Source organism: Balaenoptera ricei, chromosome 3, assembly GCF_028023285.1.
Source record: "Balaenoptera ricei isolate mBalRic1 chromosome 3, mBalRic1.hap2, whole genome shotgun sequence".
NCBI lineage: Eukaryota > Metazoa > Chordata > Mammalia > Artiodactyla > Balaenopteridae > Balaenoptera > Balaenoptera ricei.
This window is the reverse complement of record NC_082641.1, coordinates 177,017,384-177,031,414: the sequence shown is the minus strand read 5'-3', so window position 1 is coordinate 177,031,414 and position 14,031 is coordinate 177,017,384. Positions and strand designations below refer to the sequence as shown.

The window sequence follows — 14,031 nt, the reverse complement described above, 5'->3', positions numbered from 1 at the left end:
GTGTGGCCTCTCAGACGTCAGACTGGAAAACAAGCTCGTCCTGTCCTGCCTGCCGTGCTCTCCACGAGCTGGGAGACAGGAGCCTCGGGCGTCTCCGGAGATGCTCAGACCAGCCCTGAACGGACGACGGCAGCTCTGGGTCCGAGCGGTGGCTGTGCGATGCTTCGGCCATGACAGGCACCCCGCGATGCCCAGGAGCACGAGGCCCGGGCACAGCCTGGTGGAGGCAGCATCCACGGCCGGCCGGGGTGCCCGAGCCCGCGGGGAGGGAGGACCGCCCTCCATGGCTGAGGGCCACTCAGGGTCGGCGGGCTGCGCTTGGCAGCGTCGGAGGGGACCACCGGCCGAGGATGCTCCAGAAGGCGGGCGGGGAAGTGTGGTTTCCCACTGCGGCTCCGGCCCGCGGGAGGCTGAACCCAGGCCCACGGGGGCACCTGCACACCCTCCCTAAAATAAGGCCCAGGGGCACCCCCGCCCGCCCGGGAGAGAGGGCGTGTGAGTGAGCGGACAGGGGGGACCGGGGCGTTAGGAATAAGCTCCCACACCTGGCCTGGCACCCGCACTGCCACCTTTAATTGATTCTCATTTCACTTTCTTCAGGCCCACCTGGCGCTCACCGTCCCAGCCCGGCTCCCCCGCTCGCCTTCTGGATACAGGACTCCGGCCTGCGGGTGCCTGTTCCACTGCACCGAGTCTCCGGGTCTACCCACTCCACCCACACACACCCGCCCCTCTGGGGGCTCGTGCCCCAGGCTGCTCTGCGCATCCTCTGGCCGAGCTCCCCACACCTGGCCTTGATCTGCTCAGTTAAAGACCTGGCCCCTCCCTGGCGATCGCTGCTCCGCGGGAAGGGCCGCCGTCAGGGTTCCGGCTCCCTGGTCCGTCAGGGGGCGGCGTAGGCCTGGCCGCCGGCCCCGACTGCCTGGTACATGCTGAGGAGCGAGGAGATGGTGCCCAGGAGGCCCACCAGGCACGGGGGGAAGCGGCCGGCCCACAGGATGCCCGGGGGCAGCCAGTGCACCGCGTTGGCCAGGTCAGCCAGGTTGCTCAGGAGGGTCAGCGCCTCCGACCGGATCTGGGCCTCCACGGCCCTCCGCTTGCCCTGGGGCAGCCGGCTGTGGGAGCAGAGGGGGGTGGCGCTCAGGGAAGGCCCGGGCGCCCCCCACCCACCCGCACGGGCAGGGCAAGGAGTGCTGGGGAGGGAGGAGGACTGGCCGGGCTGCGTCCAGGTCACACTCGCCAGAGGGAGCCCACGGCGGGAGCGACAGTCTCAGGTCCACACCTCCGACCTCCTGAACCCTGGAGCTGGGCAGGGGGGTGGGCAGCTTCTGGGCCTGTGCTGGGCGTGGCCCTACCCCGTGTTCTCTCCCAGGATGAGACAGTGACTGACCTTGGTCCTCAGCAAACGGACTCCATCTCCCATCATCCTCCCTGATGGGGGCACGGCCGTGAAGGCTCAGCCCTGGCGTCCTGGCTCCGCCACTTCCTGCCTAGGGGGCCTCCAGCTAGCCTCAGTTTCCCCATCTGTAAAAGTGCTACATCCACCCGGAGGCAGCAGCGAGGCCCCTCGGCGTGGCACACATCATGCCCCCCCAACAACGGGGCCTGCACAGGGCAGGGCTAATCGCTGGTGACTGAGCACCTCCCTGGCCTGGGGAGACCCTCTGGGGGACCCAGCCTGCAGGAAGAAGTCGGCCTGTCTGCTGGGCGAAACCCCGGACGTCGCACCTGGTGAAGGCTGCCAGGGGGCTCCTCAGCCTCTGTCTCAGCTTCAGGACCATCCACAGGGACCTGCAACACCACAGAGGACGGGGTTGGGGAAGCCGGGTGGGGTGCGCAGGGGCCTGAGGGGAGGCTCCCCGCCTGCCGCGGTGGCCACAGGTTCCCTGTAAAGTTTGCCAGCCTCGCCAGTGGGTGGCTCCATCTGTCTCGCGCCCTTCTGGAGCCCCAGAGCAGCTGTGCCTCAGAAGCTCCTGGGGACTCATCCCTAAGGCAAGCCCCCCACCTATTTGGGCTGCAGGTTCCGGAGCATCCGGTGCTTCTGACCTGGCCAGTCAGGCTCCAGCCCAGCCCCTGTGAACCACTGGCCCCAGGACCACAGCTCAAAAGAACACTGTGCCACGTGCAGGGGTGATGGCCCAGCCGGGAAGCCACCCCTCTGTGGATGAGGACACCGAGGCTGGCCCACAGCTGGCCTGGGAAAGCTGTTCCCCTCCCTGCGCCTTGGCTGGCTCACCAGGGAAATGGGGTCCAGATGGGTGCCAGGCCTGTCCCCTCCCCACACATACACACACCCTGGACACTGGCCAGACCTGTGTGAGGTGAAACTAGATGACCTTCTGGGCCCCGAGGGCTGGCGCCTGCAGACTGAGGCGGCGGCCATCAGACGGGCATCCTCTAGTGCTCCCTGGGGACTCGGGGGGCCCTTGTGGTGTCCAATCAGGCTGCTCTGCGCAGCCCTTGCACCCTGCAGCCTGGGCTGTGGGGCGTGCCGGGACGTGAATGTGCCGAGTCCCACCAGTTGGAAGGCTGACCTCAGCCAGACTTCCTGACTCAGAGGTCCGTCCAGGGCCTGATCACATCTTCCCAGCCACTGTGTACCCATCCAGGTGACATGTCCCCTAAGGGGAGGGGACAGAGGGCAGCACCTGCAGTGAGGTCAGCGGCTCTGCATCAGAGCCACCAGGGGGGACTCAGGCAACATGATGCTTCCTGGGCCCCCAGACCTGAAGAATCAGGACCTCTGGGAGCCTGGGCCAGGCACCTACATTTCAACAACCTCCCACATGACTCTCCGGCACCCTGGGGTCTTAGGAACCCCTGGTCATGATGAGCACCCACTAAATGCTTCCCAAGCCCCACACCCTTGCTCACATCACATACAGAGAAATGAGGGGAAAACCAGAAGCTCTAAAAATGAATGGAATAACAGGCAGAGCGTATTCATCCTAAAAATGGGATTTTTAGGGCAGTGAAAATATTCTGTATGATACTTCACTGGTGGATACATGTCATTATACGTTTGTCCAAACTCATAGAACGGGCAACACAGGGAGTGAACCCTGATGTAAACCATGGACGCGGGGTGATTATGCTGTGCCAGCGTCGGTTCATCGATTGTAACAAATGTCATGCTCTGGTGCCGTGTGGACGGTAGGGGAGGCTGTGTGTGTGTAGGGGGTACGTATATGGGAACACTACTTTCGGCTCGGTTTTGCCGTGAACCTAAAACTGCCCCCAAGAAAAAGACTATTAAAAAAAAATTAAGGGAACCAAGGCAGCCCCTTAAGCAGGAACGGGAAGTCTCTTGGGGCCGGAGGTCACAAGGCAGCCTGAGGAGACACTGCAGCCTCAGAGCAGCCAGAGCCCAGCCCAGGCAGCCCAATCACGAGGGGAAGGCCAATGCCCAGAGAGACGGGCCAGCTCCACGACAGCCACTGTGGCTGCGAGGGGAGCTGACATCAGAAAGGAGCCGCAGGCTTCCCTGGTGGCGCAGTGGTTAAGAATCCGCCTGCCAATGCAGGGGGCACAGGTTCGATCCCTGGCCCGGGAAGATACCACATGCCGCAGAGCAACTAAGCCTGTGCACCACAACTACTGAGCCTGCGCTCTAGAGCCCGCGAGCCACAACTACTGAAGCCCGCGAGCCACAACTACGGAAGCCCGCGTGCCTAGAGCCCGTGCTCTGCAACAAGAGAAGCCACCGCAATGAGAAGCCCGCGCACTGCAACAAAGAGTAGCCCCCGCTCGCCGCGACTAGAGAAAGCCCGTACGCAGCAACAAAGACCCAACGCAGCCAAAAATAATAAATAAATAAATAAGTAAAATTTTGAAAAATCAGAAAACAAAAAACAGATGGAGGACGGGGCCACGAGCCGAGGGATGCAGGCAGCCTCTAGAAGCTGGAAAAGGCCAGGAGACAGGTTCCCCCCTGGAGCCTCCAGAAAGGAACTCAGCCCTGCCCACACCTTGATTTTAGCCCAGTGAGACCCATTTTGGACTGCCGACCTCCAGAACTGTTAAGATGATCAATGTGTGTTGCTTAAAGCCGCCGAGCTTGTGGAAATCTGTTTCAGCAGCAATAGGGGGCGGATACAGTGAGGTGGTGAGGAGGCAAAGACCCCCGCGCCTCCAGCCTGTCTTCCTGTCCACCTGGGGGTCTCAGGTGTTCCCTTGAGGCCCCCCGCGGGCGGCAGCGCTGCTCACCTAGCAATCCCCAGGAGCAGCGAGAGGCCCCAGAGGCCTGTGCTCAGCGTCCACCACGGCGCAGACTCCACGTGGAGGATTCTGGCGTCGGCAGCCCAGGCGACGTGCTCGCAGGGGTAGTAGAGCTGGTCAGCCAGGTTGCCCAGGACAGACACGCAGCGGACAAAGATGGCCTCCTCCTGCGGGACCGGGAGAGGTGGGGGAGATGGGCCTGGGATCAGACCTGCTCACTGCCCATGTTAGGGGCCCGGGCCATGCCAGGTGGCAGTCACAGGGCAACGTCCAGGCCTGGCAGGCTGGCCTGTAGCTGGCACTGCAGGAGAAGAAAGGCCTGATTTCTCAGCAGTGTGGTCAACGTTGCCCAGTGGAGTGGCGGGTCTCAACTCAGCCGCTCAGTGGAATCCCCCAGGGAGTTTCAAAAATGCCACAACCAGCCCCCCAGCCCCAGGGATTCTGCGTCACCAAGGCTGGGGTGGGCCCCAGCACGAGGAATTTTTTTTTAAGTCCCCGGGTGATTCCCGCGTAGGACAAGTTGGGACACCCTGCATCAGAGCCTTCCTAGTTCCTGTGCGTGGGTGTCTGGTACAGGACCCTGAGAGGGGAGCAGCGGAGGCAGCCCCACAGAGAACCCTGAGCAGGCAGACCGGGGGGGCCGGGTGGGCTGCCACACACCCGGTGCCCAGTTCCAGCAGGCACTACGCTGCAAGGCCTGGGTCACCTCCCCCAAAGCGGAAAGGGGTCACCACCCCTGCAAACAGGCAAACTGAGGCTCTTAGAGGAAGCTGCCAGCTGCCCCGTCTCATACAGGGATGGGCCTCAGGCTGCTGAGTTGCAAATCCCATGCCCCCCAACCCTGAGTCCTGAACCCCTGCCTGCACCCAGCGAGGCAGGGCCAGTCCAGGCTGCCGGAGCCTCTACCCTGGGCTCCGCCCCTCAGGGTCCGGCCCCCTCAAGGCCTCCAAGCTGGTCGGGTCGCCAGCCAAGTCCTTCACTTCTCTACCTTTAACCTCGTCATCCTCACTGCCTGCCATACCCTCTGCCTCTTCTCTGTCTTCCCAGGAACCCCGCCCTCCCAGCCAAGGCCCCACCAGTGCTCGCTGCCCGCCTCCTTCCTACTGGCCAGCTGCGATCCTGCCTCCCTCTGGGTTCTGAATCCCACTCCAGCTCCGCCATCCTGGGCCTTCTGGGGTGTTCTGGCACACTTCACCCCTCCGTGAGGACGGGGCCTCCCACCCCCACCCCAACGTGCTCATTCCGCTGGTGTTTCCTGAGAAGCAGCAAGGTCCGGGCCCTATGCTGGGGAGGAGATTCTCACCGGGGCGGGAGGTGGGAGCCGGGGGGGACCAACAAAAGAGGTTCTTGTTCTGGCCAAGGGACACAGGAGATGCAGGGAGCCCCCCACCCCTTGCCGGGGGACTCAGGGGAGTCCTCACAGAGGAGATGGGGGGATGCACGGGAAGCCGAAGAGATGGGTGTCAAAGCAGGAGGAAAGTCCAGGGAAACACTTGAGATTGGGGATGATCAGGCCACGGGCACTGGGGCAGAATGGGGGAGCATCTGAGTAAGCGGGTCAGAGAGGAGACCCTTGGAGAGCAGTGAGGAGGGGCAGCGCAGCCCAGGAAGGGGGCATGACTCAGCCAGGCTGGCCCAGGGCAGCTTCTCAGCCCATCCCCTGGGGAGGACAAGATCACACCACCACCCCGGCCGGATGAGGAACACTGCTCTAGACCCACTGGTGAAACGATGCAGTTCTGTTGTAACGGCAAGATGTAACTAATCTACACGTCCAACAGGGGATCAGTTAAATAAATCACCACCTGGCTATGTATGTGTACTATGTGGCCATAACGAAGGAAGGAAGGAGCTTCTTTTGTTTTCTGTTTTTGTTTTTGGCTGCACCATGTGGCTTGCTAGGATCTCAGTACCCCGACCAGGGATGGAACCTGGGCCCTCGGCAGTGAAAGCATGGAGTCCTAACCACTGGACCGCCAGGGAATTCCTGGAAGGAGCTTCTTTTGGATTGATATGGAATGACCTCCAAGTTGTACTGTTACGTGAAAAAAGCAAGTGGCAGAAGAGTGTAAATGGCATGCAACTATTTATGTCAGCAATGTGTATTTGCCTGTGCAGGTGCAGGAGATCTCATAAAGGAAACACAAGAAGCTGACAACAGTGGCTGCCTCTGAAGAGGAAAATTGGCGGCCAGAGGGTCAGGAAGGAGAGAGACTTTTTAATTATGCAGTCTTTACGGATGTGCAAACGTATGAGCTAATTTTTTTAATTAAAATTGAAATGAGAACATCTGATTGTCTCCAAAAGAAGTAAAATTGGGGACTTCCCTGGCGGTCCAGTGGTCAAGACTCCACACTTCCAATGCAGGGGGCGCAGGTTCCATCCCTGGTCAGGGAGCTAAGATCCCACATGCTGTGCAGTGTGGCCAAAAAAAAAAAAAAGTAAAATTGAAAAAAATAATAAACTGCCCACATGATTGCCTTTATAAAGACCAGTCCATAAGACGTTGACTTCCCGGGGTCCACACCCCCTCCCTTCAGCCCAATGCGCCCTGTTACCTCTGCCCCCAGGCCGTACTGCTTAGTGTAGACAAACATGGCCACGTCATCAAAGAGTCGCAGGACGGTCCTGCAGTGGCTGAGTTGGGAGGACAGTGCCAGCAGGCGTGTCCCCACTTCTGACCTGGCAGGACATTGTTCCACCAGGACCCCGCCCACCAGCTGGCAGCAGTACCCCAGCGTTCGGATCTGTGGGAAACCAGAAGCAGTCAGCATGGCCCTGATGCAGAACTGAGCTGGATCACCCCTGACCTGGCCGTGGACCCCATAAGATCAAGTGGAAGGACGAGTCTCAATCAACAAACTTCCAGTAAAAGCCAAAAGTTGAAAAGGATACTTGTAGGTGGGATAAATGGAGACAAATGAGACATCACTGTCCAAAAGGCACTGGGAAACTAACAGAGTATTGGCTCATGTCACTGAATGGCACAGTCTTTGGAGACATATGTGATGGGGACAAGAAAAAGAAACCTCCATTTCCCACCTCCTGGATCCTCCTTTTCCCAGCAGGTAGGAGGGCTAGGTGGAAATGTATTGAATATATTTGCATCTACCTGGCTGTACCAAATTCTGTGGCTGGGCTGACTGGGAAGGTGACCAGGCCTCAACCCAGTGGACAAAAGGATAATTTGTTTTTATTACTTTAGTGAGAAGGAACCCGGTGGTGATTTGGGAATCAGTGGGTGATTTGGGGCACGGGGAACTGGGTCTGCATCACCACCCTTATATCTTTATTTCATCTGCTTTTCAGAAGTTGCTTTTTCCTGTTGTTGTATATATTATTTTTACTTGTAATTCCTTTTCAGCACCTTTGTAATGGCAAAAACGCTGCAATTTAAATGTCCAGCTCGGGGGCATTTGTTAAAACCTGAACACCCAATCATACGGGATTTGGTTGGAACCTGAATGCCCAGCTACTGGTACACTCCCTGGTACAACCTGAATGCCTACCTGTAAGAGACTGATTGGGACAAGCTCAGAGTCTGACCTCAGGGGCCTGGAAGGAACAATCTAAATACCCAACCAGAGGGGATGTGGTCAGACCCTAAACATCCAGCCATAGGGAAAGCCCTGCAAAATCTTAAATCCCCATATGAGATTGTTTGGGACAACTCAGGGACCAACTACAGTGGCCTAGTCCGATCCTACATGTCCAGACATGGATTTGTTTGGCATGGAAATGTCCAGCCAGGTTGAATTGGCCAGAACAACCTAAGTGCCCGACTACAGGGGATTTTTCAGGATCCAAATGTCCAGCCAGAGGGGACCCTGCAACATCCTAAATCCTCATACGATATTGTTTGGGACACACAACGCCCAGCTACAGTGATCCGGCCGGATCCCAATGTGCAAACGTGAGGATTTGGTTGGTCCTGTAAATGTCCAGTCACGATGGGGTGGCCGGAACAACCTACATGTCCACTACTCGGGGACAGGGCCTCTGCCCTGGGGGATCCTGAGTGACCCCGCTCCCTCTCTGGCCTCAGTGTCCGGGTCTCGGGGCTTTGGCCCGACTCCGAGACCTCTAGCCGCGCTCCACCCCAGCCTCACCAGGCGGTCGCGGCCCCTATAGGACTCCAGCGCCGACGCCAGACCGCTCAGGGCCACCATGGCGACTCCGCCGTGACGTCACCGCGACGTCAGCGCGCCGCGCCGGGGGGCGGGCCCGGCGCCAGGCCGCGCGCTCCCAGGAACGTTCTGCGCAGGCGCGGCCGCGACTGTTTGTCGGGGCCGTGACCCTTTGTCTGCTGCTGGGAGGGACGGAGTTTGCAGCCTTGGGCCAGCCACGTGTGCGCTCCCCAGGGCCTGTGCCCCCAGGTGGACCCTCGGAGTTAGCGACCCGTGTTTTCAAAGGTAACCAACTGCCCCCCCACACACAAATATTCCAAGCAAAAGCACCAACCTGTTTGCCGTGGGCCAAGAAGGGAGTTCTCTAATTTTCCTGCGTCACCCTTTCTGCATTGTCTGCTTGTCTGTAGGGAGCATGGATGGCTGTTGTCATATCATGTAAGGCATTTTTAGAAAGTCAAGGAAACTTTGGGGAATTCCCTGGCGGTCCAGTGGTTAGGACGCTGTGCTTCCGTTGCAGGGGGCAAAGGTTCAGTCCCTGGGACTAAGGTCATGCATGCATGAATGCATAAATAAATAAATAAATAAACTATTCCCCTTTAAAAAAAAAAAGTCAAGGAAACGCATAGAACCGTTCTAGAAGAATAGACAAGTATCTGATAACTGGAATTGCACCAGAGAGAATAACTAGGTGGCTGGTATTGACTGAAATAAAAACGCACACCGTGAGAGCTGTGAGTTTCGGGGTTTTTTTGTTTGTTTTGTTTTTTAAATTTATTTATTTATTTGGTTTTGGCTGTGTTGGGTCTTCGTTTCTGTGCGAGGGCTTTCTCTAGTCGGGGCGAGTGGGGGCCACTCTTCATCGCGGTGCGTGGGCCTCTCACTATCGCGGCCTCTCTTGTTGCGGAGCACAGGCTCCAGACGCGCAGGCTCAGTTGTTGTGGCTCACGGGCCTAGTTGCTCCGCCACATGTGGGATCCTCCCAGACCAGGGCTCGAACCCGTGTCCCCTGCATTGGCAGGCGGATTCTCAACCACTGCGCCACCAGGGAAGCCCGAGTTTCGGTTTTATTGAGGGATTTACTGAGGACTGTAGCCCTAGAGACAGCCTCAGACAGCTCTGAGGGAAAGGTGGGGGGAAGGTCAGTATATGTGTGATTTTGGAGAACGGTGTGTGTAATCACACATCTCAGGAGAAGTTTGCTTCTGGTCACGAGGAACAGATACCGCAGTTAATGATTTTAGTGCTTTCCTTAGTTTGGAAAGATGCAAGAATCCAGGCTCATAAAAGATCTGTCCTGAAAATATCTATCTGAAGTCCTGCCGGTTTTCCCCGAGCAGAGAGAGCCTCATTCCTGATCTTCCGCCCTGAACTCCTGTCAGGGTGTGATGAAGGTCAGTGACTGCAGTTGCCAATGACTCAGTCCTTGTAGAGCCAGACAGTGAGCAACGTTCTTTGGTTGTCACTGGGAAGAGATTAAAATGTTCACCTTTGTACTGTTTTGTAGCTTTTGAATTTTGCTCAGTCTGCATGGACTAGCCGGTCAAAAAAATCAGACATTTTCTCAAAAAGTTAGCATAGCCTGTTTCCTTTTTTTTTTTTTTAATTGAGGTGAAATTCACATAACAAAAAGTTCACCATTTTAAGATAAACAATTCAGTGACTTCCCTGGTGGCACCGTGGTTAAGACTCTGCACTCCCGGGGCTTCCCTGGTGGCGCAGTGGTTAAGAATCCGCCTGCCAATGCAGGGGACACGGGTTCGAGCCCTGGTCCGGGAAGATCCCACATGCTGCGGAGCAACTAAGCCCGTGCGCCACAACTACTGAGCCTGCGCTCTAGAGCCCGCAAGCCACAACTACTGAAGCCCGCGCGGCTAGAGCCCATGCTCCGCAGCAAGAGAAGCCACCGCGATGAGAAGCCTGCGCACCACAACAAAGAGTAGCCCCTGCTCTCAGCAACTAGAGAAAACCCGCGTGCAGCAGCAAAGACCCAATGCAGCCAAAAATTAAATAAATGAATAAATAAATAAATTTATTAAAAATAAAAAAAAAAGACTCCGCACTCCCAATGCAGGGGGCCCAGTTTCAATCCCTGGTCAGGGAACTAGATCCCATATGCGTGCTGCAACTAAGAGTTCACATGCCACAACTAAGGAGCCTGCAAGCCACAACTAAGGAGCCCACCTGCTGCAACTAAGACCCGGAGCCACCAAATAAAAATAAATAAATATTAAAAAAAAAAAAGATGTACAATTCAGTGGCATTTAGTACACTCACATGTTGTACAGACATCCCACCTTTAGAGTTTTAAAATGTTTTCATCACCCTCAAAGGAAACTCTGTCACTCTTTTGAGCGTCACTCTATTCCTCCTCTCCCTAACCCCTAGCAACCACCATCTGCTTTCTGTGTCTATGGACTTACCTATTCTGGACATTTCACATAAATAGAATCATACCATATGTGAACATTTGTGTCTGGCTTCTTTCACTGACCCTGTTTTCGAGGTTCATCCACGTTGTGCATGTCTCAGTACTTCATTCCTTTTGTGGCTGAATAATATTCCATATTCTGGCTCTGTCACATTTTGTTTATCTGCTCATGGGTTGATGGACACTTGGGTTGTTTCTACCTTTTGACTCTTGTGAATAGTGCTGCTATGAACGTGGTGTACGGGTACTCATTCTAGTCCCTGCTTTCAATTCCTTTGGGCATATACCTAGGAGCAGAATTGCTGGATTATACGGTAACAATGTTTGACTTTTTGAGAAGCCACCAGACTCTTTTCCACAGTGGCTGCACCATTTTACATTCCCACCAGCAATGCACAAATGTTCCAATTTCTCCACATTCATGCCAACACTTGGACTCTTAATTTTAATAATACATTTTAACCCAGCATATCCAAAAATATTGTCATGCCAGCATGGGATCAGTCCGGACTAACGTACGTACGTCTTACCACCTACTCCCCCCACCTCCATCCTCTTCTCATAGTGCATCAGCTTTCTTCTTCCTCTTCTTCGTCAGCTGAGGAGATGCCTGCACATACTTTCCTCCTTTGAAAGATTGCATCTGCCCTCCTATTTTTCCTGAGGCTAAAATAATAAATAGAGGTCAGGGAAAGATAAGCTGGCTTACCAGTAAGGAGAGACAGACGGCACATCTCCTACTGGCTGTGAAGTGGTATCTCACTGTGGTTTTGTTTTGCATGTCCCTAATCACTAATGATGTTGACTGATTTCCTTTAAAAAAAAAAAAAATTTCCTCTTGATTTCAACTCCTATTACTCTTCCAGCCTCATTCACTCCTATCCAACCACATTGCCCTCCTCCTGTTCCTTGAAGTTGCAGCGCATACCCGACTCAGGACCTCTGCATGTGCTGTTGGCTCCGACTGGAAGGCTCTCCCTCCAGATACCCACATGGCTCCCTCCCTCACCTCCTCCTCACGTTTACTCAAATGTCATCCTCTCATGGGACCTCCCCTACACACCCTCCTGGGCACTTCCTGCCCACATCTCTTGCTGTCTTATTTTTCTTCTTAGTTGGTAACACTACCTAACGTAACTGTCTACGTTGCTGCTTAAGGTAGTCATCTAGTTATTTGTCTGGTTGTCTAGTTATTTGTCCCTCCTCAACAGAATGTGAACTCCACCAGGGCAGGGCTTTTGATCTGTCTTGGTCACAGCTAGATCCCCACAGCGTGGCACAAAATAGGTTCTCAGTAAGCGGTGTTGCCTGTGGGGCTCAGCGCCCTGTCAAAAGCTCACCGTTTCTGCTCCATCCACGCTGTCCTGGGAGATCCTAATCACTCCCACGATTTCCCTAGCCACCTCTTTGCTGGCCTCTCCCCCATCTCTCTCCAATCCTGCCCTGTCTCCTGCTCCCACCTGCCCCGTGGACCGTTGCCCTGCAAATCCTACAAGCCCGCTCACACTCAGCTACTCCCAGACTGACATCAGCCTGACATCAGCAACATCTTGCTCTTCTGTACTCAGATCTCGAGGCTCCCCTGCCCATCACCCAGGCACAGACCTGGATATCACTGTCACCTCTTTACCTCAGTACGCCCCTCCCATGTCCCAAGAGCCACCAAAATATCCCTGGAATCCATCCACTTTTTCCCAGCCCACAGCCTCCTGCATAGGCAGCCCCCATTCTCTCTCACCTGGACCCCAAGCCCCAGCCTCCTCCCGAGGGCCTGACTTCCCCCACGACATCCAAGAGACTCTTTTAATCCTCACATTCGACCACAGCCCTCCTTGCTTAAGACTTGGGTGTGGGGGTCTGTGTGCTCCCCAACCCCCTAACTGGGGACACTGCTCCATCAGCAGAAAAAAATCCAGGGACTTCCCTGGGGGTCCAGTGGTTAGGACTCCACGCTTCCACTGCAGGGGGCCCGGGTTCGATCCCTGGTCGAGGAGCTAAGATCCCGCAAGTCGCATGGTACAGCCAAAAAAAATTAAAAACAAAAACTATATACACACACACACTCAAAAAGCAGAAAAAGTCCAAGCCAAGCCCAAGGCCCACAGAGGGAAGGGGGCCCTTGGGCTGTGGCGCGGCTCCATGAGTGACAGGATCCCTTCTCTTGAGCCTGTACTGTCCCCATGGACCTTGTAAAAACACAAGGCACTTCTCTGATGCCTCCTGTGCACCAGGCTCCGTTCTAGGCACCAAGGAGACAGCGGTGAGTCTTGTGGGCAGGGCCCCGCCCTCCCAGCGTCTGCCACCATCGGGTTAGGGCTGAGCTTGACCTTTGGGAAAGAGACAGGAGCCGGCCTGGCATTCACAGCTGGCCTTGTGGTTGCTAGGGCCTGGCCTGGTGATCACAGCTAGGCGCTGGTGTTCTCCTGCTGGACACAAATAATTTCACCGAACGCCCACGTCGGACAAGGCCGCTCTGTGACCGTGGTGGAACAAGACAAAACAAGCCCACTCCGTCATGGTGTCTGAACACAGACAAAACATGAACATTGTCCAAATCACAACAGCGACCAGACGTTTCCTGGCTAATCTAAATGACTTCTGTGTCTTTGCCAGTCGCTGCTTTAATCTTACTTCATTCCTTAGACTTCGTGATCAAAATGATTGTTTCTCTGTAAGAGTGTTACCTCTCCCCCTTGCTTCCTGACAGCAGCCAGGATCTACACCCTCCTGGGTCCTCCTTTTCCCAGCAGGCAGGGAAAATGTGTATTTGCATCAACCTGGCTGGGCCAAAGCCCTCAGCAGAGCCCTGGGCTAGGGAGCAGGTGATGGGACCTCGACCCAGTGGACAAAACAACACTTTGCTTGAATTTAGTGAAAAGGAACCCACTGAGTACATAAGTCCTGGAGCTCAAATTCAAAGTACAGGGACGACAGACCAGAAGACTGTATTATAAACATTAAACCCGCCAAGAGACCAGATGTTAATTGTTGCAGGCACTAGAAAAAAAGTGATAGTTATGTGACACCATAGAGGTTTTGGCTAAGGCTACAATAGCAACCATGTTGCAATAGAAATGTATCAAAAATCGGTATGTTGTATACCTTAAACTCACACAGTGTTATGTCAGCTATATGGAAAGGAAAGAAGAAAGAAAGAGGGAGAGAGGAAGGAAGGGAGGGAGGGAGGAAAGAAGGGAGAGGAGAGGGAGAGTGGGAGGGAGGGAGGGAAGGAGGGAGAGAGGAAGGAAGGGAAGA

The 14,031-nt window shown here is 55.4% G+C and overlaps 1 protein-coding gene across 1 annotated transcript; it reads right to left on the bottom strand.

The window, feature by feature from the left end:
• Positions 1-548: 548 nt before the first annotated feature.
• PEX11G (peroxisomal biogenesis factor 11 gamma) lies at positions 549-8,416 on the bottom strand. The gene is made up of 5 exons (XM_059919859.1): positions 8,328-8,416; positions 6,777-6,965; positions 4,207-4,385; positions 1,729-1,791; positions 549-1,115 (listed from the first exon to the last, which is right to left on the bottom strand). Exons 1-5 carry the CDS (start codon positions 8,385-8,387, stop codon positions 884-886), a joined length of 723 nt encoding a protein of 240 aa, XP_059775842.1. The 5' UTR covers positions 8,388-8,416; the 3' UTR covers positions 549-883.
• Between the last annotated feature and the right edge of the window lie 5,615 nt (positions 8,417-14,031).

Excerpts from the sequence above, each read along its gene's own strand:
- PEX11G (XM_059919859.1), bottom strand. The coding sequence starts at position 8,387 with ATGGTGGCCCTGAGCGGTCTGGCGTCGGCGCTGGAGTCCTATAGGGGC. Across the intron at positions 6,966-8,327 it reads ATAGGGGCCGCGACCGCCTG|ATCCGAACGCTGGGGTACTG; the intron begins GTGAGGCTGGGG and ends GGTTTCCCACAG. Across the intron at positions 4,386-6,776 it reads AGTACGGCCTGGGGGCAGAG|GAGGAGGCCATCTTTGTCCG; the intron begins GTAACAGGGCGC and ends CCGGTCCCGCAG.